General features: G+C 57.4%; 1 protein-coding gene across 1 annotated transcript; it reads left to right on the top strand.

Annotated features, from left to right (window-relative positions):
• Nucleotides 1–12,473: 12,473 nt before the first annotated feature.
• LHX5 (LIM homeobox 5) lies at nt 12,474–20,713 on the top strand (the record flags this gene model as incomplete). The annotated part of the gene is made up of 5 exons (XM_082852675.1): nt 12,474–12,646; nt 14,500–14,723; nt 15,424–15,701; nt 16,407–16,572; nt 20,346–20,713. The coding sequence occupies 5 exons, from the start codon at nt 12,474–12,476 to the stop codon at nt 20,711–20,713; spliced, it is 1,209 nt and encodes a 402-aa protein (XP_082708801.1).
• Nucleotides 20,714–21,056: the final 343 nt, after the last annotated feature.

Genomic DNA, 21,056 nt, shown 5'->3' with positions numbered 1-21,056 from the left:
TCTGTGAAATGGGGCTAATAACAGCCCCTCGGTCCTAGCGCTGTTGTGAGAATGTCAAAAGATGCTGTGTTTTCTAATAGCAAAAGATCCGGCACCTCAAAAGATTCAATGACTCTTTAATGCTTACAGATTAGGGAGTGATCATTAACTTAACAAAAGGATTGTTGGCCGGGAGAATTACCTTAAAGTCACATTCCAGTAGCGCGTTTAACATCTAGTGACATTGGCCATCATGGGATGGAGACACATCTCGTAGAGCACTTCTAGCATGTAAAGGATGGTTCCCACTGAAGGGTGACAGTGACCACAGCGGTCCAGATAATGCCTCTGGGAGCCAGCTCTGTCGGAAGCGGGGCCAGCTCCAGCTCTGGGATTGGATATTGGAAGGCCCTTTAATGACTCCAAGCACATAATTATTTACCCCTTTCTCCAAGAGGATAACCCTCACCTCCTACTCTATCTATTCCAGGGCCCAACAAAATGGATTCATTCACGTTTACCAGCTCAAGGAGACACTTTGTAAAGAATAAAGAAATTAGTTCCCCCCCCCCCCCCACCGAATAAGGCCCAGTAACAGCAGCCGTCTACTGCTTTCTAGTTTCCCGAACATCTCCCCCAGTGCTCCAGGAAACCCTATGAGGCAGGCACAGTTATTGCCCCACTTTACAGATGAGCAGACTGAGGCTCAGAGAAGCTGAGAGTTCCTACCTGCCATGACTGAGCTGGTCAACATTGGAGTTAGGACTCAGCCAAACCGTCTAATTTCAGACCCTCTTCTACCTTGACAGACAAGAGAAGAGCTCTTGAAGAAGAAAATGAGATCTTTGAAGGTGAGTCTCATCTTTTTCCCTTTGTAATTCAGTCTCTTTGCCCCATCACCTCCCCAAACCCACATCCCCAAACATGCTCTGCTCCCCTTTTCCTCTCCTATACCAAACTCTGACACAAGGAAAACAGACTAAAACAATCCCACATGGCCACTCTCTGAGACAGGCATACTCTTGTATCCTTATTCCACAGATGAGCAAACTGAGGAACAGAGAGGCTAAATGACTTGCCCTATATCACACAGCCTGTAAGCGGCGGAGCCAGATTCTAACCCTGGGGAATTGGGCTCCAGAGTCTGAACTGATAACACAACACTGTATTACTTTCCCTGCAAGTAGGACTGGTTAGATTTAAAAAAAGAAAGAAAGAAAGAAAAGAAAGAAAGAAAGAAAAAGATTTTGTAACTTAGACAAATTCCCGGTTTGCTGTGTTTTTCCATTATCACCCTTTTGTTTGTAACCAAGTGAAGGTTTCAGACCCAACAAGAACAAATAAAAATCACTCTCCAAGGTCAAAGGTCCATTTCTCCATCCTGACTCGATATCTAGTCTGCAAAGACTACACCCCCTTGAGGTCCTTGGGCAAACTTTTCTTACTTCCTTTTTCCAAGCTGGGAACCCACCCAGCCAGCAGCTCCATTTGCAGAGCCCAGAAGATAGGCAAATAAAGTTCAGTCCCTTCTCAGCTTTGCCCATCCATCTCCATTCATTTCTGTAGCCCTCTCGTCGTCTGTGTACTACTCCTTCATTATTCATTCAGTCAACAAATACGTATTGAACAGCTATGTTCCAGTTACTGAGCTGGGCGCTGGGGATTCAACAGTGAACAAGACAAACACAGTCTCTACCCTCATGGAACTAATATTTTATTAAGGAAGATAGACAATATGCACCTAAACATATAAATAGGATAATTCTGGGTATTGATGAGGGCTACAAAGAAAACAGACAGAGAGGTGGACTAGAGAGTCACTGGGGATGGGGTGCTTTTAGATAAGATGGTCAGGAAAGACTTCTCCTGAGAAGTTGACATTTGAGCCGAGACCTGAGACCTCCGTGACAAGACACAGCCAATCTTGTAAGGATCTGGAGGCAAAAGGACAAACCAAGTGCAAAGGTCTTTAGGTGAGAAAAACTAGGTGTGTGTGAGGCTAAACAAGGTGGGGCACTGAAGGGGAGGGGGAGTGTTACAAAAGGTGGGCAGGAGCCCATCACAAAGGCCCCTGCAGATCGTGGTGAGGAATATGGATTTTATTCTAAGTGTATTGGGGAGTCGTTGGAGAGTTAAAAGCAGGAGAATGACAAGATGTGATGGCAGAGGAGGGCAAGGATAGAAGAAACAGGGAGGCCAGTCAGTAGGCTACAGCTCTAAAACAGATGAGATGATGTCGGCTTAGACTAGGGTGATAACAGAGAAGAAGATGAGAAGTAGATGGGTTGGAACATATTTGGAGGCAGAGTTAACTGAACTTGCTGGATTGGATATGAGGCAGGAGAGAAAGGGGGAATCAAGAATGACTCTTAGGCGTGGGCTTAGGAGATGGTCCAGGACGCTTTTCACGGAAAACTATTCTTATTTTGTGAAACACCCACCCAGCCCACATGAAGGAAGAGTCCTGTTTCCTCTTCATTCTAATTTCTTGCGTTCACATTTAAGGTTTAAACCAACTTCCAAATCCAGACCATGGGCCATAATGGCCTGGAAACCCAAAGGGATTGTACTAAAGAAACTTAGCAGAGTAACCACTGGAATATCCCCCGTATAACTGTCAGTGTGGCCCCCTAGAGCAAGCGCGGGCCCCATAACCAGTGAGACCTGGGTTAAAATCACAGGTCTTCACTGTGTAACCATAAGCAACTTAATAAACATCTCTGAGCCTCCATTTCATCACCTGTAAAATGAAGCCATGATAAATATCTATCACTTTTCAGAGTTGCAATGAAAATCAAGGAATCAGATGTACATAACGGTCATTCAATAAGTGGCTTTTTTTTTTTCATTTCTCCTTCACCCACCCAAGGGCAGGGTTTCTCTCCTGGCACGATGAGGTTCTGCATTCCAAGAGGTTGAAAGTTATATGATCCAAAGGGATGACTCTTTTGGCCTTAATAAAAGATCTGTGAGTGTTTTGGTGAGAAGGTAACAGTCAGGGTGTGGAAGAACTGGGGTGCCATTACCTCAATCCCAAAATGCAACCTCTTATTACAAATCACTCTCGTTTGAGAATTCTAGTTCCTCTTCCTTTATGGGCAAATTATCTCTAGAATGTCCAGGTGGGGAAAGGAATGAATCTATTCCATTGAATTCTCAGGGACCCCTCTCCATAGGTATTGGTGATGCTGACAACTGGGCTTAGCTGGTGGGGAGGCTTGGAGGGTGCTGAGAAGACCAAATGAAGAGGTGGCCCTAGGGCATCTGAGCTCTCTGGGAGGCAGTGTATCTATGAGACGCCAGAGGGATTGTGTATAATACTTCTGTGTGCACTAAAATGGGTGTGCCCCCCTTCGAGGGAGTAGGTAATTTTTTTCTCCCCTGCGCAAACTTCTTTAGACAAGTGCTGCATACAGATATGAGCGGAGGAATCAATGCTTGGTTGTACACCATGCCAGAAGTCTAGATAACACTGCGCACATTTAGAAAATGAAGAACCAGATTAACACTTTTGTACCCAAACTTTCAAAGGGAATCGTTTCCCTGTTAATAATCCAGAAGGTTGTTATCCTTACAGATCTCATCTTTTCCTCAAAGGGTTAAGGCAACTTAATGTCCATCGCTTTCACCCTCCTAAGCCATCTATTGACTCACAGGCAAGCTCCTTAGCCTGTTCACCTTCATATTTGACCACCAATCCTCCCAGCTCTTATATTTTCCCACTCAAGAAGTTAAGATGCCAAGGATATGATATTCCTGGAATTAAATATTCTAAACCCCTTACCTCTTCTTCAGAATAAAGCAAAGGACAGATTCAGGATATTTGTATCTATTGTTTTAAGCATGAATTTCCACTTCTTTGGGGGTTGGGATAGCTGTTTGTATCTGCTTTAGAGTACATTTTCAATAAACCTTTCTTTCATCATTTATTTGGGAAGAAAGGAGAAGACACCGTTTTTAATCAATTGTTTTGTTCTTTGATTACACACACACACGCACACACACATCTGTGTACAGGACGCTAGTTCTAAGGAAAAACAAAAAGGGGAAATAAACGCAGGAGAGGACAAGAATCACAGAGTGAAGGAGAGCTAGAACGAGGGCGTAAAGGAGGAGAGGGCGGGTTACAGGAGCCCATTTGCCCTCGCGGCGGCGCGTCAGGTTCAGCACCGCGGACAGCTCCCGTCTTTGTCTTGGTCCAAACTCCCGCGCCCGCGCGTAGCCAGGCTGCGACCGGGGGCGCACCCGCTGCCTTCTCCGCCAAACCTGCTTCGGGAAAAAAGAGAGAAAGACCAGAGCGGACAGGTAGAGGTTTTCTCATCCTCTCCCCGCATCGTCCGAACTCGGCCCTGATCCCATCCCACTGCATTACGGCGGTCGATTTTAACTTGGTTTCACGCGGAACCTTGCTTCTGTCTACACAGCGTTGGGGGCCAGGGAAGTTCACATGGCGAGTTCAGATTAGGTTTGGAATTCGTTTCACTGTCACTGCCCCAGGCCCTAGCCGCCCACAATCTGTCCCCAGACAACACCTAGCCTAGCCTTCGACCAAAGAGGGGGGAAATAGCGATGTCTAATGCTTTATCGTGGGTATACGGGGCTGTGAAAACGCAAGACCACCCAGACCCCAAGACCCGCAGCATCAAATCCAAGGGAGGGGAAACCGAAGCTCAGAGAGGGAAGTCAGAGAGATGAGAAAGGGTTGATTCCCATGCAACCAAGGCCCAGCAAAAAGGAATGAATTATGCTCTGATCGGAGACTGTACATCCCGCCGCTGGAATTCCGCAGAGTTTTTTCTCCCTTTCTCCAGGAAAGGCGTCTTTCTCCGAGTTCAACAAGCTTCACCCACAGAGGCGTCTCAAAATGTTTCTTTCTTTTTATTTTTATGGGTCCCTTCGTAGAAGCCAGAATAAAAAGAATTTCTTCTCACGTTCTCCTCTGCCTGAAACCTTGCTTCCCCGAGGGAGTGGGAAATGCCGCGCGTGTGATGGTCATTCTCCCAATCCTACAACCACATACATAAACACACACACACACACACTCCAGCCCATGGTCAATAAAGTTATGCGCTTCCGCCAACCTTCAGAGAAGTCGGCCAGCCAAGCTACGATGTACTCTCACGGAATTCGTTCCCTAAAGGAGCCCTAGGGTAGGGGTACACAGGGGAAGTTTAGGAATGAGTCTAACCACGAGAAGAAGACTCTTCCTCAGTCCGTCTGCCAATTTGTTGGGAGGAAAGAAAGAGAACTCTTGCAGACTTTCTAATGCCTGGGGCCTCCACACCTGCGTCCAGGCAGCAGCGATATTGCCACAAACCAACCAGCCAAAGACCCGGAGCCCAGCTCCAGCCGCCGCGGACTGATTGGTATTCACCTCCAAAATAAGACCTCTCACCGCCCCCCGCCTCAAAAAATCCCTGGAATTTTTTTTTTCGGAACAGCATTCTGCCCTTCCCCTCCTCTTCCCCCAAGAAACGGAGGAGAAAGGCCACCGCGCACTGTTGGGCAGCTCAAAGGAGTTTTAGAGAAAGCGCGATCCCCGCTGTGGTCCCCGAGGAACAGAGGGGCGCGCAGCAGGGTAAACATACTCGTCTTGGGAGGAAGGTGCTGGGGGTCGCCTTCCCGGAGCCCTTCCCCCCTCCCGGGGTCCAAGGGCGGTGGGCAGCCCCTCCACCCCCCAGCCGGCTCCAGCGCGTAGTTCAGCCAGGCTGCGGTGTAAACCGCGGCTTTCCGATGCAGATTTCCCTTTTAACACCTTCTAAACAAAGGCTAATGAGGCCACTGCGTTGCTCTATCAACACACAATCATTAGCAGCCGAGAAATACACACACGCGCGCGCGCACGCACACACACACACACAAACACAGCGCGCGCGGGCTGCCAAAGTTGGGCGATTTCTAAAGGAACCCATATTAGGCTAACAAAAAGGAGGTGGGATATTGGGGGGGGGCAGAGAGGAGGTGGGAGAGAATGGGGAAAGGAGGAGAAGGAGGTAGAGAGCCAGAGCCGGAAAGGGAACGAGAGAGAGAAAGAGAAATGCTATCGAGACCACGGAAAAGACCAAGATAAAAGAAAGGGGAAGCAAGATACAGACTCAAACTCAGACTAGCTAGCTAGTCGAGGGAGGATAATTAGAGAGTCTGCGGGATGCTGAATTTGGAGGTTAGCGCTCCCCATTTGGGCTCCAGAGATGGAGCAGAGTTGTAAGCAACTTCTTAAAAACAGCTCCCGGAGCTCCGGTGATGGCCTCCACCATCGGTTACCTCAATGGGGCCAGAGAGGCCATGACCACAACCCCACGCGCCCCAGAGCTGCCTGCTCTCGGACATCAATGGGCTGGGGCGGCCGTCCAGGCTAAACCGCCACGGCGAGAATGCGGAAGATGCCAGCGGCTCTCAGCTCAAACCCTCAGCTAGTCTGGCCACCTAGTATTTGAGCCTCACCAGGCAGCTGTCGGGGCAGCCTCCAGCTCTGCACAAAGTATGGGGTTTTCCCTCTCTGAACAAAGAGTCAGCGTTGCCCCCCACAAGTTGGAGGACTGGCTCGCACCTTTCCTTCTGTCCTCCCCAGGCCCCCCTCGGGCCCCCAGGGATCAGCTCCAGTCTGCACCCTCCCTGCGACTGCTGCCTACGTTGGGCCCTGGGTTGCAGCGCCGAAGAGAGTGATGTAGCCCGCGGGAGCTGGCAGGGCAGCCTGATGGGTGGGGCCTCTGAGAGATGCATTCCAGGAAGGGGTGTCTTGCTGGAAGGAGAAAGGGGACACCATGCTCCACCCTACCCTGGCCCCAACCAGCCAGGTCTCTAAGCTGGCCAGCGCTCACACACACACACCCATTCACTCTGGAGCTGGATCTCCCCGAACGGCCAAGTGCGAGCAGCCGCTGGCCTCCAACCTGCTCCCACCCAGAAACACTGGCCGGGCCTGGCCCTGGTGGCTCGTAGGGCTCCGCAGCAGACTCCCACCAGCCTCTGCCCCATGAAGCTGACCACGCCTTCTGGCCTCAGTGCCTGTCCCAAAGCCACTGAACACAACAGTGCTGCCCAGCTCCTGCCACCGCTCACGCCCCTCAGGCCCCTTAAAGTCCCGCCCCAGATATTGGACTGGGGACTCAGAGCCTCGCTCCCCAGCGCTGGGAGGGGGTGTTTAAGGAGGGGAGAAGCTTTGCCATTGTTGATGGATGAATAAATAGATGAAGGAAAGAGGAGGGAGGAAGGAAGGGAGGGAGGGAGGGAGGGAGGGGAGGGGAGGGATTCCCTGCCTTTTTGATTAAACGTTCCAGGTCGGGCCAGCCCAGTTAACGAGACCGTTAATTAAGCCGCGCACGATTCAACTGACAGGAAGGCCCTGCGCCCCGCAGAGATGTTCTGGAAACCAAGCAGTCCACAGCAGAGTGCGAGGGGACACACTGGCCCCGTCGCCCCTGCCTTCCAGGGTTCAGCCTATGTCCTGCCCTGTTGGGGACGCCCAGGCCCGCACACTCTCCCAGCCTGGACTCGGGGCTGCCCCCAGCTGGCCGCCCCCGCGGGTATCCCAGAAAGCTCCTCCACTGCCCCCTCACTCCCATTCCCCCACCAGTCCCTTCTGCATCCTTGCCCGGATGCCTAGGCCCAAGCCCTCGCCCCGATCCACGCGACGCACCCGGTGGACGTCCACCCAGGCCAGCCTGGGCGCACACGGTCCGGGGATCATCGGGCAAACCCGAACTCCCGAGGGCAGGGACCGTGGACTGCACCTGCCGGCTCGGCTCTCTGAGTCTCTCCGGAGCGCCAAGCCAGCCGCTCTTCTCCGGCCTCCGGGCGGTAGGGCCCAGCCTCCACGCCCGCTCCTACCCGGGGGCCGATTCCTCGCGGCGGCGCGGCGGGACGCTGAGTATGTGTGCGCAGCGCGGCCTATATTTACACCCCAAACAAAATAATTACACTTTTGTCGGAGGGAGAAAGCCAGTGATTAGGCGCGGGTTCTTTGCGGCAAAACAGTTTCTCAGTGGTACACCAGTATAATTTTTCACGGCTGGCTGAAATCAAAGAGGGGAGGTAATGAATCCGGCGAGCAATTTAAATTTACAATTTGTAACGCCGCCGCCGCGCAGACCCGGCCGAGAGCTCAGCTCTGAGGCGCTCGCTGCGTTTGTTTAATGTTAAAGCCGCGCTGGCTCCGGCAAGGGCGGGGGCGGGGGGGGGGGGGGAGGGTGGAGTGTGCGTGTTGGGTGGGGGGCGGTAATGATGGAAGTCTCGGGAGAGGATGGGCTGAGTCGCCCAAGAGACCATGGGGAGACGAGGGCGAGGGGCGCGCTTCCCGGGTCCCCCCAACGCGCGCGCTCCCCGAGAAAGCAGGCCACTCCAGTCCATTCAAAGGGAGGGGATGTCTTCAGATGGGGCGAAGGGAGATACTCTGGCCGCCAGAAAAGCCCCCGTTTCTGCTCGGCTGCAGAATCTCCCCAGGCTGGAGAGTCCGGTGAGGAACCGGGAGGTGTTGCACGACCTGCGGGAAGGTCGGCTCCAAACGCCCAGAAGAGTCCGCATTCCGGCCGCTGCCCCGTGTCCCAGGCTGCAGAAGTCGGGAAAGGCGCACCCCGCCCCAATCCCCAGTTCAGCGCGCCTCGAAACTCCCACCCCGAGCGGCTGTGTGCCTCCGCGCCGGTAATTAATTACCGAACTCAAGGGGGAATATGCAAACCGCATATTACTAACTCTACAGGGCTTAAGTGATTGGAAACAGATTATTATCTTGTTTGTCTTTTGTCTGTTTTACTTATCCCGCTGCCGTCTGTCGAGTTGTAATGTTGTTACTCTAGGAGGAAGATTTTTATATAGTAAATTCCATCAACATCTTGTATAAGTGACATTGCGTCTCCATGCATTACCCTGTTAAGACACAAGCGGTTTATTAGTTACATATAGGAGGGGATTTCGCTGCCTGGTCGCCATCTGTTAGCGCTGTTAGGGCGGGATAATTCGTTTAATAGTTGGTCTGCTGGCGTTTTTCGGAGGCTGTGCGCCCTGGAAGGTGGAGGGCTGACAAGGGCCAAGCAGTATCCCCTGCGACTGGGCTGGAGCGAGGGGGTTCTGGACTGAGGGTGGGCTGTGCTGAGGCTCCCAGGGCGATTCCAAGGGTCTGTGACCTGGACAGGATGCGTAAGCTCAGCTACTGGAGGGAGAAGGCCAGGCCGGGGCTTCTGGAAGCAGAGCCCTCATCTCCTGCCACCGGGCATCCAGCCCCGGGTGACTCGCCTGCATCCAGGCTCAGAGCTGCTCTCCGAGACTGCCCACATTCCTCCTACCTCCCCGGCCTGGCACGGCAGCAGCTGGGGCCAGGCTGTGCACTGGCATTTAAGCACATCCAGGAGGTGAGCGTGGGTGGATTTGTCCTAGAGGGAGCCTGGCACACAGGCACCCAGCAGCCAGCGTGGTGTTCAGAGCTGGGGCTAGAAAGACACAGCAGACCCGGCTCTTCAGATACCCGCTTGGGGGTGGAGGTGGCGGCTAGGCTCAGCGCACCTAGTCCAGGGCGAGGGAGAAGCCTCCCATCTAGATGCCGGCTTTTAATGACTGTAGAGTAGTTCCCCCCACACACCCCAAAATCCGCCTGGAACACAGTGAGAATCCTTCATCTCAGCCTTTGAGCCAGATGCTGGACTTGGATGCCCAGAGAGAGGCAGAGGCAGAGAAATAAAAACAGAGAAACCGAAAAAGAAAGTGATGGGGCAACAGCGGGAAAGGGAAACAGAAGAACAGAGGCTGAACACAAGAAAGAGAGACAGAAAGGAAATGAAGTGAAGAGAACTCAGGAGAGAGGGAGAAACCCCAGCGAGACAAAGACCAAGTACGCAGCACAATTTGCCTCCACTTGGAGCCCGGGTGCCTCTCTCCTCTCAGGTTCTTGCTTCTCTGTCCCTGCCCTGTCTGAGCCCAAGGACCCTTCACACCCCAGGAGGGCAGGGCCAGGCACTGCAAGAAACTGCAATTGATTTCATTTTGGGCTCCTGGAGCTCTCCCAGCCCAGCCTGGGAGACCAGACAAGATCCGGCCTGCTTCTTCCTGGCCGAGCCGAGCTCCGTCCAGCCACACCTGTCCCTTGCTCGGCAAGCTGGAGGATGGAGTAACAGCAGAAGCTGCCCAGTCCGGGGACTCCTTTTCAGAAGCCCAGCTTCTGGGTCAATGCCCCACCCAGTGACCAGCACCTGTCAATTCCCTGTCAGAAGCCAGATCACTTCACACAGAAACTGTGGACTGTGGGGGGAAGCTGGAGGTCTGGACAGGAACCAGGGGGGAAAGGGAACATCTCTGCGCCTCCACCAACTGCCCCAATACAGGCATTCACAAATCGTGCTCCCATTCAAATCTACAAAGGCAAGCACACTAGAAGTGCACACACAAACATACACCTCCCCTTAAAAATAAACACGACAGGAGTCACATAACCAAAACTACTGCTATCTGCAGAAATACATACATGCAGACACACACACGTAATGACTGGCCCACAAACACAGATCCAAAAACTTCTGCACTCACAAACACAGCCAGCCCGGCTCAGTCAGTCACATACACGCACACTCACCTGCACGCGATTCAGACATTTCAAAGTCCACTTTCACATCAATGTTACCACACACCTGTACAAATAATCTTACACAGATGCACACTCACACAGGCAAACACCATCACATTCATGTGACTGCAGATACGTATGCACATATATATATACACACTGACCAACAAAAACAGGACCGCACAGACTAATACACACAAATATTAGCAGAACTATGCACAGATACAAACACACAAAAATACACGTGCCAAAACGTATTCACATGATTGATTCATGAGTAATTCTAAAGAGAGGCAAAAACAGGATTCTCAAACAGCAAATGTATACTAACAAACTCAGCAAATGCACCCGAACACACATCCACAGGCGAGCCTTAGCGCACACACATGCTCCTCTGGCCCCCAGCCTGTGGGCCCAGGCCCTACAGACCTCGTTAGCCCTCTTTCCTGGACCGGGAAGGGAAAATTCCCACTTTGCCTGCCTGCCCTCCCTAACTTAGAGCACCCCGGTCAGGCGCTGGGTTGGCACCTTGGGAAAGGAGGCATGGCCCTCTCGCTCCCCCCACCAGAGTCACATTCCCCCTCCACACACACCTGCGAACGCCCCACACACCCTCCGAGCCCCGTGGAATGGTACTTCCTGCTTCCTATGATGGATCGAACTTGCACACTCCGCCCGGACGCCCAGCGTGTGCAAAGAGCGCCCCGCGCAATCTCCAGCGTACCCTCCTCGGCCGCGCTACCCACTCACCGCGGCGCCCCGACTGGCTGGCTGACCCGGGATCTGGAAGGTGCAGCGAGGAAAGCGGAGACGCGGTGAACATCACTTCAGAGCTGGCTTCGGGAAGACCGGTGCATCCTGGATCTCCCCCTCCCCACATCTCCCCCGAGCCCCGTGGCCAGCGCGCTCCGGCTGGAAACAACTCCGCGGTCTGAGACCGGGCCAGAGGACATCCCCCGCCAAACTGGGTCTGGGCTTGCTCGGCCTTTCTCTCTCTCTCTCTGTCTCTCTCTCCCTCTCCCTCTCCCTGAGAAAGGCCGGGCTGGGCCCCAGCCCCCGCATATGACAAAGGAAGCCGGTGCCGCCTCCGGGAGTCCCGAGAACCTCGCCGCCGAAGCTCCAGGGCGCTGACCCCAGGGGTGCGCGGATGGGGGAGTCCAAAACGACGGGCTGGGCTGGGGAAGAGGAGGCAGACGTAGAGCGCGATCCCGACCTCGGGCAACTTCTGCAAGTTCCGTGGATTGTGAAGGGGGCAGAGGTCCCCCTCCCACTAGGCCTTCGAACCCCAGCCCCCCAAATATGTGTGAAGAGAGAGAAGAGAGACGCAGTTTTCAGATCGCGCGGCCCCCAGCCCCAAGCCCCAAACTGGAAGGTAAATACTTACTTAGCCTCCGAACCAGGTACAAGCTAATACTCAACAATACTGATGCCTTGTTTTTTTTGCTCTGTCCGGACCGCAACGCTGTAGCCAATTTAGATATGCTATAAATTTAAGAGGTTGCCATGGCCACCGCGTACCCATTGGCCGCCGGGCCCCCTACGTGCCTCGCCACGTCACCAAATCTGAATAAGGATGCGCGAATTAGGCGGCGGCCAGACAAAGATGAGGATAGGAACCGCTTGAAAGTGGGGGAAAGTGCCGGCGCCTCCGCCACCGGGAAAGCCGCTCGGCAGAGGCGAAGCCCGCGGCCACCCAAGATACACTGGGGCGCGCGGCCCGGGGCATGAGGCTGTGAACGCCACCACTCCCCACCCAGCCCAGGGCAGCCCAGCGCCAGGCCAGCAATCACCCAAGGACTTGACCGGCTGAGTCTTGGTTCGGACCGGACTCGCCCGGCGGCGGTCAAGAGAAGAGGCGGAGAGCAGCGGCGGGGCCAGGGGGCCCGAGGGCCGGGGGCCCAAAGGGAGGGCAAGGCGGCCCGAGCCGCCAGGGCGCGGGGCTATGATGGTGCACTGTGCTGGTTGCGAGCGGCCCATCCTCGACCGCTTTCTGCTGAACGTGCTGGACCGCGCGTGGCACATCAAATGCGTTCAGTGCTGCGAGTGTAAGACCAACCTCTCGGAGAAGTGCTTCTCGCGCGAGGGCAAGCTCTACTGCAAAAATGACTTCTTCAGGTAAGAAGCCGCGCCGCCCTGTTGCCCGAGCACCCGCCCTGCAGGCGCTCTGCTGGGGCGCCGGGGAAGGGAACACCACGAAACCCATCCCAGCCTCCCAGGCCCACCAGATTCAATGGGGAGCCGGGGAGCCCACCACTCTCCTCCTGCCTTCGGTCCAACAAGGGCCTGAACCCAGGCAGAGTGAGAAGAACGCTGCTGGGCTGCTTGTAGCTGGCTTTTCCAGGCCAGCTTGGATCGGTGGTGGGCCGGGGGGAGGAAGCTTGACAAACTTGCTGCCCATCCGTCTCTGCCTCTTGCTAGCTGAGGCCACCCCAAGGGTGGAAGCTTCCGGCCAGGCTCGGAGAGACTAAGGATTTTTGCGAAGTTAGGGGCAGGCAGAGTGCGGAGTCCAGAAGCTGGGCTCCAGGCAGGTGGGACCCCCAGCGTGCTTCTGGACAAACAGAAACTTCCCAGCTCCTGAGGGGACTCAGCCAGAAAGGCCTCCCCTGGTGATGGGGCAGGGAATCTTCTCCTCACTCCCCCCATCAACTCCTTAAACATTTTCTCCTCTGTTGAAAGTACAAATGAAATGGAAGCTGGAATCAGGACCTCCAGAGTCCAGCCTTGCTGCCCACGGGCGCCCTCAGGCAGGTCACAGCAGATCACTTCTCTGAGCCTCACTTTCCCAGCTGAGAAACGCCGAAGGTCGGCCTGGAAGGCTGTGGGGCTTTGGGCAGCTCAGCCCTGCCTGCTTCCCCCGGCTTTGTGAGCGCCAACTGCGTGGAGGGAAGGGGGGGCGTGATTAACGCCCTGGAGAAAGGCTGCTCGCCGGCCCCAGTACCTGGCACTAGGGAACTTGAATAGGAGAAAAGGTCAGACGCGCCTTTACACGTGTAGACTCCTCGGCCCCAGAGGCCCGAGGCCCCTAATGTGGTGGTGCTTGCAAAGCACCTAATGATTTTTGATAAGGTGCATGTGGCCAATTACGCCGCCGGATAAGGCCCAAAGTGACTTATGGCTCCTAATGCCCTCACTACATCAACGTCACCCAAATTCACCCTGTTTAGAGACGTGGGTACGAGGAGACGTGGGGCCCCAGAGTCCTGGGCCCTCGCCCTCCCCCTCCCCCGGCACCTCACCCCTCCCAGTGCCGGTCTGCACCATCCATTTCGGGGGAGGCCAGCCTTCTCCCAGCGCTCAAGGGAGAGAGAAGAGGATTTAGACCAGGAACACAGAAAAGGTGGCATTGGAGAGAGCCCGTGTTCTGGCCGTGCAGGTTTGGGACCGCCTTCTGGTCACATTTTCCCGCTGCCTGCCTGAGGACCAGCAGAAGGTTCCCTCCTTCCTGCTAAGGTTCAGCTCAGAAGAGGGGCTCCCCCCAGCTCCATCGCTAGGACCCGACAGCCAGGCTCCTTGGCCCTACCTGGACCCCAGCAGACTGTTAAGGATCCAGGAGGCAAAGCCGAGAAATGGTCCAAACCCGGCCTGCCTGGCTTTAAATGCTTCACGACCTCCAGAGCAGAGTTTGCCAGGAGCAGCCCCGGCCCATCTGGTAGCGATGTGGGGTGGGGGAGGGGCGCCACTTGAGGTGCTCTGGGCCGTCTGCTGGGCTGAAGGCTGTGGCGCCCATTGCTGGAAGCCCAGCAGAGTCCAGATAAACCTGACCGAGGCATGACAGTCCCAATCCCAAGAACAGACCTGGATATTTGTCTCACGTCTTGCATTCTGACCAGGGAGGACAGGATTGGGATCTCATTTGACAGATGTGGAAACGGAGGCTTTTCAGAAGCTAGGGCAGGGTGGGAGGTCAGGGCTTCAGGAGGATGGGACACTGGGCTGACCCTGGGTGACAGGCCCTGTTGTGTCCGCAGGCGCTTCGGCACTAAGTGTGCAGGCTGCGCGCAAGGCATCTCGCCCAGTGACCTGGTGCGTAAAGCCCGCGGCAAAGTCTTCCACCTCAACTGCTTCACCTGCATGGTCTGCAACAAGCAGCTGTCCACGGGCGAGGAGCTCTACGTCATCGACGAGAACAAGTTCGTGTGCAAGGACGACTACCTGAGCTCGTCCAGCCTCAAGGAGGGTAGCCTCAACTCAGGTAGGAGGCCCCCTGCCCCTCCCCAGACCAGGCCCCAGCACCCTCCAGCCAAGGCCTGCCTGCGCTCCCCTCCTTTGCCCCCTGCGTGTCCGCGGTGCATGGCTCAGAGCTCTCCACTCGCGCCGGGCAGGTCAAGGTGTGGGGGAGGTGCGGGGGCTGGGAAAGAGAGTCAGCGTTTGGAGCCAGCCTTCCAGGATGCCTACACTGCCAGCTCTAACCCGCCCTCCTCCAGTTCAGGAGCCTTTTCCAAGCTGCCCTCCTCCCCAAGTTTGGAACCGCACAATTTCCCCTTTCCGAGTCTTTTCAGCTCCTGGTAATTTCTAGCTGCACTGGGAGGACACTAATTGGGGTCTCGAGGAAAGAGAGAAGGGAGAGGAAGATCCCCGGCCCGGAGGGCATCTGTACCCTCCTCCCGTCCCCTCTCCTAGAAGGCCGGGCTCTCCAGAGAGCGCGACTCCCCCTTTCCCAAGCACTAGCTGAAAAGTGCTGAGAGGGCTTGAGAAGGGCGCTTCCAAAGGCCCAGCCCCGCCTGGAGGGAGTGGGCGGGCGCCGGGCCCCTGGGGGAGGGGCTGTCGCCGGCTTTGGGAGGGAACCCGCCGGGGTTGGCGGTGGCCTGAGCCTGCAGGAACAGGCTACCCGACTGGAGAGGTCTCGGGCCGCCGCTGACACCCTGTCCCCTTCCCGCTCCGTCCTCTCGCAGTGTCGTCCTGTACGGACCGCAGCTTGTCCCCGGACCTCCAGGACCCACTCCAGGACGATCCCAAGGAGACGGACAACTCGACGTCGTCGGACAAGGAGACGGCCAACAACGAGAACGAGGAGCAGAACTCGGGCACGAAGCGGCGCGGCCCGCGCACCACCATCAAAGCCAAGCAGCTGGAGACGCTCAAGGCCGCCTTCGCCGCCACGCCCAAGCCCACGCGCCACATCCGCGAGCAGCTGGCGCAGGAGACCGGCCTCAACATGCGCGTCATCCAGGTGCGGCCCGGGTCGGCTCTGGCCGGGTCACCCCTCCGCAGCCCCGCTGCGTCCGCGAGCTGTGAAGCTCGGAGGAGCCTCCCACCCAGCCTCCTTGGCTAGGAGCGCGCCGAGCCCGCTCTAGGGGCAGACGGTGCGCCGGAGATCGGGGCCGGCTGGTCACACTCCGAGCCAAAAGATTCAGCCTAGCCCTGCTGGCTTCCGGCGGCGTCATCTTGGGCGGGTCACTTCACATCCCTGAATCCCACCCCCGCCCCTTTCAGGGAAGGTTTTAAGCCTCGCTTAAAGGACAGGACCTTTCCTGTCCTCCCGTCCTCTGAGCAGAGAAGGAGGCGATGCTCTTCACGTGCTCCTTCCCTGCGCCCGACGCGCGGGCAGACAGACAAACGGCCAGAGCCCGGCTGGGGAGTCGCGGGGCCGAGACCAGAGCCGTGCCGGGCGGCGGGCCTTTATAAAGCCGTCAGGCCGCGGATGGGCCGAGGACCAGGAAGCCCAAGTCTTTATGAGTCGCCCCACGGGTCCGCGAAATCCTTCATCCTTGGCTGGTTCGCCGAGGCCCCTCTCCACCCCTTTGGTCTAATCCGGCCCGGCCCCCGGCTCAGGGCATTCTTGGTGCGGAGGAGGCGCTAGGACCCAGCGGGGGTGGCCCGGGCAGGGAGAGAAGGGGACCCGGAACAGAGTTCACAACCCCTTCCTCTGTCCCAGGTGTGGTTCCAGAACCGACGGTCCAAAGAACGTCGGATGAAACAGCTGAGCGCCCTGGGCGCCCGGAGACATGCCTTCTTCCGGAGTCCGAGGCGCATGCGCCCGTTGGGCGGCCGCTTGGACGAGTCTGAGATGTTGGGGTCCACTCCGTACACCTATTACGGAGGTAAGCAACCTCCTAGGACGCGGTGCCCCACACCTAGGTCAATGCTGCTTGAGGGTGCAGGGCCGGATAGCCGTGATCTCAGGCTGCGCCTGGACCCCTCCCTCCCTTCTACCGTATCAACACAGGTACACTCACCCGCAGATACTTCCTGGACAGAAAATCAGACACATGGGTTCACTCAACCATGCAGTGGTACCAACAGATAATAAACACGTGAGAAAAGCAGTGACACACTCACCCATGCAGGACCACAGGAGTTCAGAGACCTCGGGGACACACATCTAGACACATGGTCACCCGTAACCAGCACAGTTATACCCCACCGCCTAGATATGCTGGCACTCTCACGCGTCATACCAAGTCAGGCACTTCTGCATGCACCGCATCCCAACCTGATACACAGCCCTTGCTGCCCTGGCCCACAGCCTGGTGTATTTGGCACCAGCAGGAAAGCAGGCACTGGAGGGCAACACCGGCAGTAGGGATGGAGGGGTCAGGATTCATCTGGGGTTGCCCCCTTGCTGTCTTCCAAGTCTGCATCTCCTGTTGGGCTATGGGGACTGTGTGCACAGCATCCAGCCCGGTTAGCCCAGATGCTGGCGGTTGCCCTGGACTAGGACCCCCGCCCACCCTCCAGCTTCAAGCGCACCAGGGTTCATCAGGGCTGGGATGGGCAAGGATTGAGCCAACCCAGTTATGCATTCTCTGTCTTTTGGGCTGCAGAGGGCGAGGAGCCCGCTTTGCACAGAGGAATTTCATGGTTGGTGTTACGATGCTCAGTCCTGGGTGAAATCTCCTCTTAGGTCACCCCTTCCCTTCCTCCTTCCCTCCTCTCTCCTCCCTTCACCCCACTATGTTAACTTACTTCACTCTCCTTCCTGGATTACCTCTTCTGACTCCCTCACCTCCGTTTTTCGTTTTTTGTTTTTGTTGTTGGTTTTTTGGTTTTTGTTTTTTTTTTTGAGACCCAGTTGTTTTGGGGCACTACTGCACTGAATCACCATCCTACACATTTCAGACTTGTGGACTCTAGGAAGGCACCTTCCCCTTCTATTCCAGAGCCTCTGGATTTGGGGAGCCCCCAGGAATGCCTCTGCCTGAGGGGAATCTGTGCTCAGTGCCACCCCGCCTGGGGGAGGAGGGGCAGAGGCTAGTAGCCCAGTTTGGGGAGAGGTGGCAATGTGGAGGGCCAGGAGCCAGGTGACCAGGCAGACCCAGAAGGGAAAATAAGAGAACCCTATAACTCGCCTTGGTACATCCGCAGGCCTGGGAGGTTAGATCTTCTGGCTGGCCAGGGGCCCCAGAAATTGTGGATGAAATGTGGTGATGTGCTTTTTTGGGAGAGACAGAGATGGCAGGGCCCAGGTTGGGGGGCTACAGACACCAGAGGCAGCTGGGATGGTGGACTTGTCCTGGGGCCTCTACTCACCAACTCTCTTCACCTATCTTTGGCTCCTTGAGCGCAAAATCTCCGCCCGGCGCAGGGAGGCTGGCGGGGCGGTACCAGTCCGGAATTTTTCCCCGCCTGGGTAATTAACCAAGGTTTCCCCCAGGACCAGTGTGCTTCTCACCAATTCCACCGCCTCCTCTACCCGCGTGGCTGCTGGATGGGGTGACGGCCTGGACACGCGGGCCCCTCTTTCCCTGGAATGGGGGGGGCGGACCCCCCAATCCCAGGGAGGCAGCCCCTCCTAATCCGTGCTGGGAGATCCCGGCGTCGGCGGCCGGCAGCGGGCGAGAAAGGGGCCGGGCGGCGGGGCCGGCGGCTCCCCGTGGGAGCGCGGACAAAGCCCCAGCTGCGGCTTTTGTGCGCTTTTCAGACGGCGTTTGTTCCAATTACCTCCGGCCCGGCCGCCATATGGGCGGAGGCGGCGCGCTCCGCGCGGGGGCCGAGGCCCTCCCTGGCTAGCCGGCTTGCTAGGCGCCGTGGCCGTCCCCCATCCCCGTCCCTTAGGGGCCCCAAATTCGCCGCTTCCAACCTTTCTCTTCCCTTACGGGGAGAATGGAACGAGTGGTTTTTAAAAAGTAATTGGCGACCGTTTTAGCTGTGGCCTAAACCGTCTCCAAGCCCGCCTCCAGACACTCCCCATTTGGACTGATGTCAGGGGGGGTATGGAGAGGGAAGGGGGCGGCAGGGGGCGTCCAGAACTCGCCCGGGTCACAGACCCCCAACACTAAGCAGGAGGCGTGGGTTTGCAGAGGAGACCCCAGCTTCCGGGCGCACCGGTTTTCCCGCCGTACAAAGCGGGTTATTGTCACGAGTGCGGGCTACACGGTGCTCCTTTCCTGGCTTCCCACACCCCACTCCTTCGGGGCCGACCCAGGGGGAGGGGAAGATGCTATGCGGAAGGACTTCAGGAAAGGGGGCTCTAGGAGGAGGTCACACGGTTGATGCAGAAACACTTTGTTGAGAATGGGCGAGCGTGTCATCTGGAGCCCCTGTGCTCCCTGAATTTGTGGGCAAAATTCGCGTTTGTGCATTTTTCCGGAGAGAGAGCCCATAGCTATCATCACTTTATCAAAAGACCTCCACGTCCCCAAATACTCCAAAACCTTGGGGTCCTGGCAAACCCGCCCGGGGTCAGCCTGGAGGACCCGAGGCACAGGGAACTCTAGACGTGGCCCGGCGAGTGTTCTCATCCTCTTCCCCTCTCCCGAGTGTCTGGGCCTCAACTTTCTCCGTTCCAGGCCAGGTGAGGCCAGGACAAACGGTCGGAGTCCCACGTTCACCGGGACGGACGCGGGGCACGGGGCCGCGCCAGGTCGGCGGGGCGCAGGGGGCGAAGGAGAGGGCGCTGAGGCCGCCTTGCGCGCTCCGAGTCCAGGGTTCCGCGGCCGGGGCCCGACTCGCCAGCTCCTCGGTGCTCCGGCCGCGCTTCTTCCCGACGGGGTCTCGGGCCGATCTCAGTCCCTTCGCGTTCTGGTCTCCGTCCGTCGCCCCTGCATCCCCGCCCTACTCCTCTCTCCGGCCTCTCAGCCCCAGCATCTCTGGCCGTCTCTCTGACTCATCTCGCGCGTCTCTGGGCGCCTCTGTCTCTCCCGACCTTCCGTCTCGTTCCTGGGTCTCTTGCCGGGTTTTTCCCGTGTCTCTAACCACACGGCCGTCTCATCTTTCTCTTTGCGTCCCCTAGACTGTCTCTGCCTTAGTCGCATAAAGCCGGGTCTCCGGCTCAGCCGTGGGTTCGGTGACTGAGGCGCTTTTCTTGCCTTGACACCGACTATGAGTCTGGGGGCTCCCTGCTGCATCCCCTCTCCAACCCCCTTTCACCCTGTCCCCTGCCGATCTCTCCCTGTCTCCTTATCTGGCAGTCATCGTGACTCTCGCTCTCTGTGTATCTCTCACCAACTCTAAGACACTGTCAGGAATCGTCACTGTGTTGCGCCTCCCGCCACCGCTGTCTCCCCTCCGTCTCTCTTTGTCAAGGAACCTCTCTGTGTGTTCCTCATCGTCTCTGAGCCTCTCCCGGCCCCTGAGTGTAGCCTTTCCGTACTTCTGGTTGTCTCTCTGCCCAGCACGAGCTCCGGGGCTGGTGCTTCGCCCCTCCGGCCTCTCTTGGTCTCCGCAGGCCTCTCCACGGGTCTTTCTCTAACCTCGAATCAGTGTCGCGCGGTCCCCCGTTAACGTCCTGTCCCGGTGGCCCCCACCACGTCCCACGTCTCTGGCCTTCGTCTCCCCGGGTTCCCTCCCCCGAGTCTCTTCCGCCGGGTCCCTCGAGTCCCTCGGCGATCTCGCATCTCTCACTCTCCCCTCTCCCGCCCCGTCCCGTCCGCAGACTACCAGGGAGATTACTACGCGCCGGGAGGCAACTATGACTTCTTCGCGCACGGCCCGCCGTCGCAGGCGCAGTCCCCGGCCGACTCGAGCTTCCTGGCCGCCTCGGGGCCCGGCTCGACGCCGCTGGGCGCGCTGGAGCCGCCGCTCACCGGCCCGCACGCCGCCGACAACCCCAGGTTCACCGACATGATCTCGCACCCGGACACGCCGAGCCCCGAGCCGGGCCTGCCGGGCGCGCTGCACCCCATGCCCGGCGAGGTGTTCAGCGGCGGCCCCAGCCCACCCTTCCCCATGAGCGGCACCAGCGGCTACAGCGGACCCCTGTCGCACCCCAACCCCGAGCTCAACGAGGCCGCCGTGTGGTAAGGCCGTCGGGCCGGGCCGCCCCCCGCCCCCCGCGCTCGGCCCTGGGGCCCCGCCCGGCCGTCCCCACCCCCCCCCCCACGTCCCCCCACCCCCGCGCCCGGGACGCAGCCTCCCGAAACCAAAGCGCCCGACGCGGCCGCGGCACGGGGCGCCCTCGGGGGCTCTCTCTCGAGTCCGAACTCAACCGGCAACTGCTTCTCGGCTGGGCGCGGAGGGGTACCGACCCCCGCATCTGCATCCACCCCTGGGACTCTCCGGGAACCCCCTGCCCTCCGCCAGCGCTCCTCGGCAGCCGCGAGCAATTTCTTGGGACCAAAGTGAATACGGAGGGTCAAGAGATTTC

Source organism: Leucopleurus acutus, assembly GCF_964270905.1.
Source record: "Leucopleurus acutus genome assembly, chromosome: 13".
NCBI lineage: Eukaryota > Metazoa > Chordata > Mammalia > Artiodactyla > Delphinidae > Leucopleurus > Leucopleurus acutus.
Note: the sequence above shows the minus strand (reverse complement) of the source record. Positions and strands in the feature narration are given on the sequence as shown.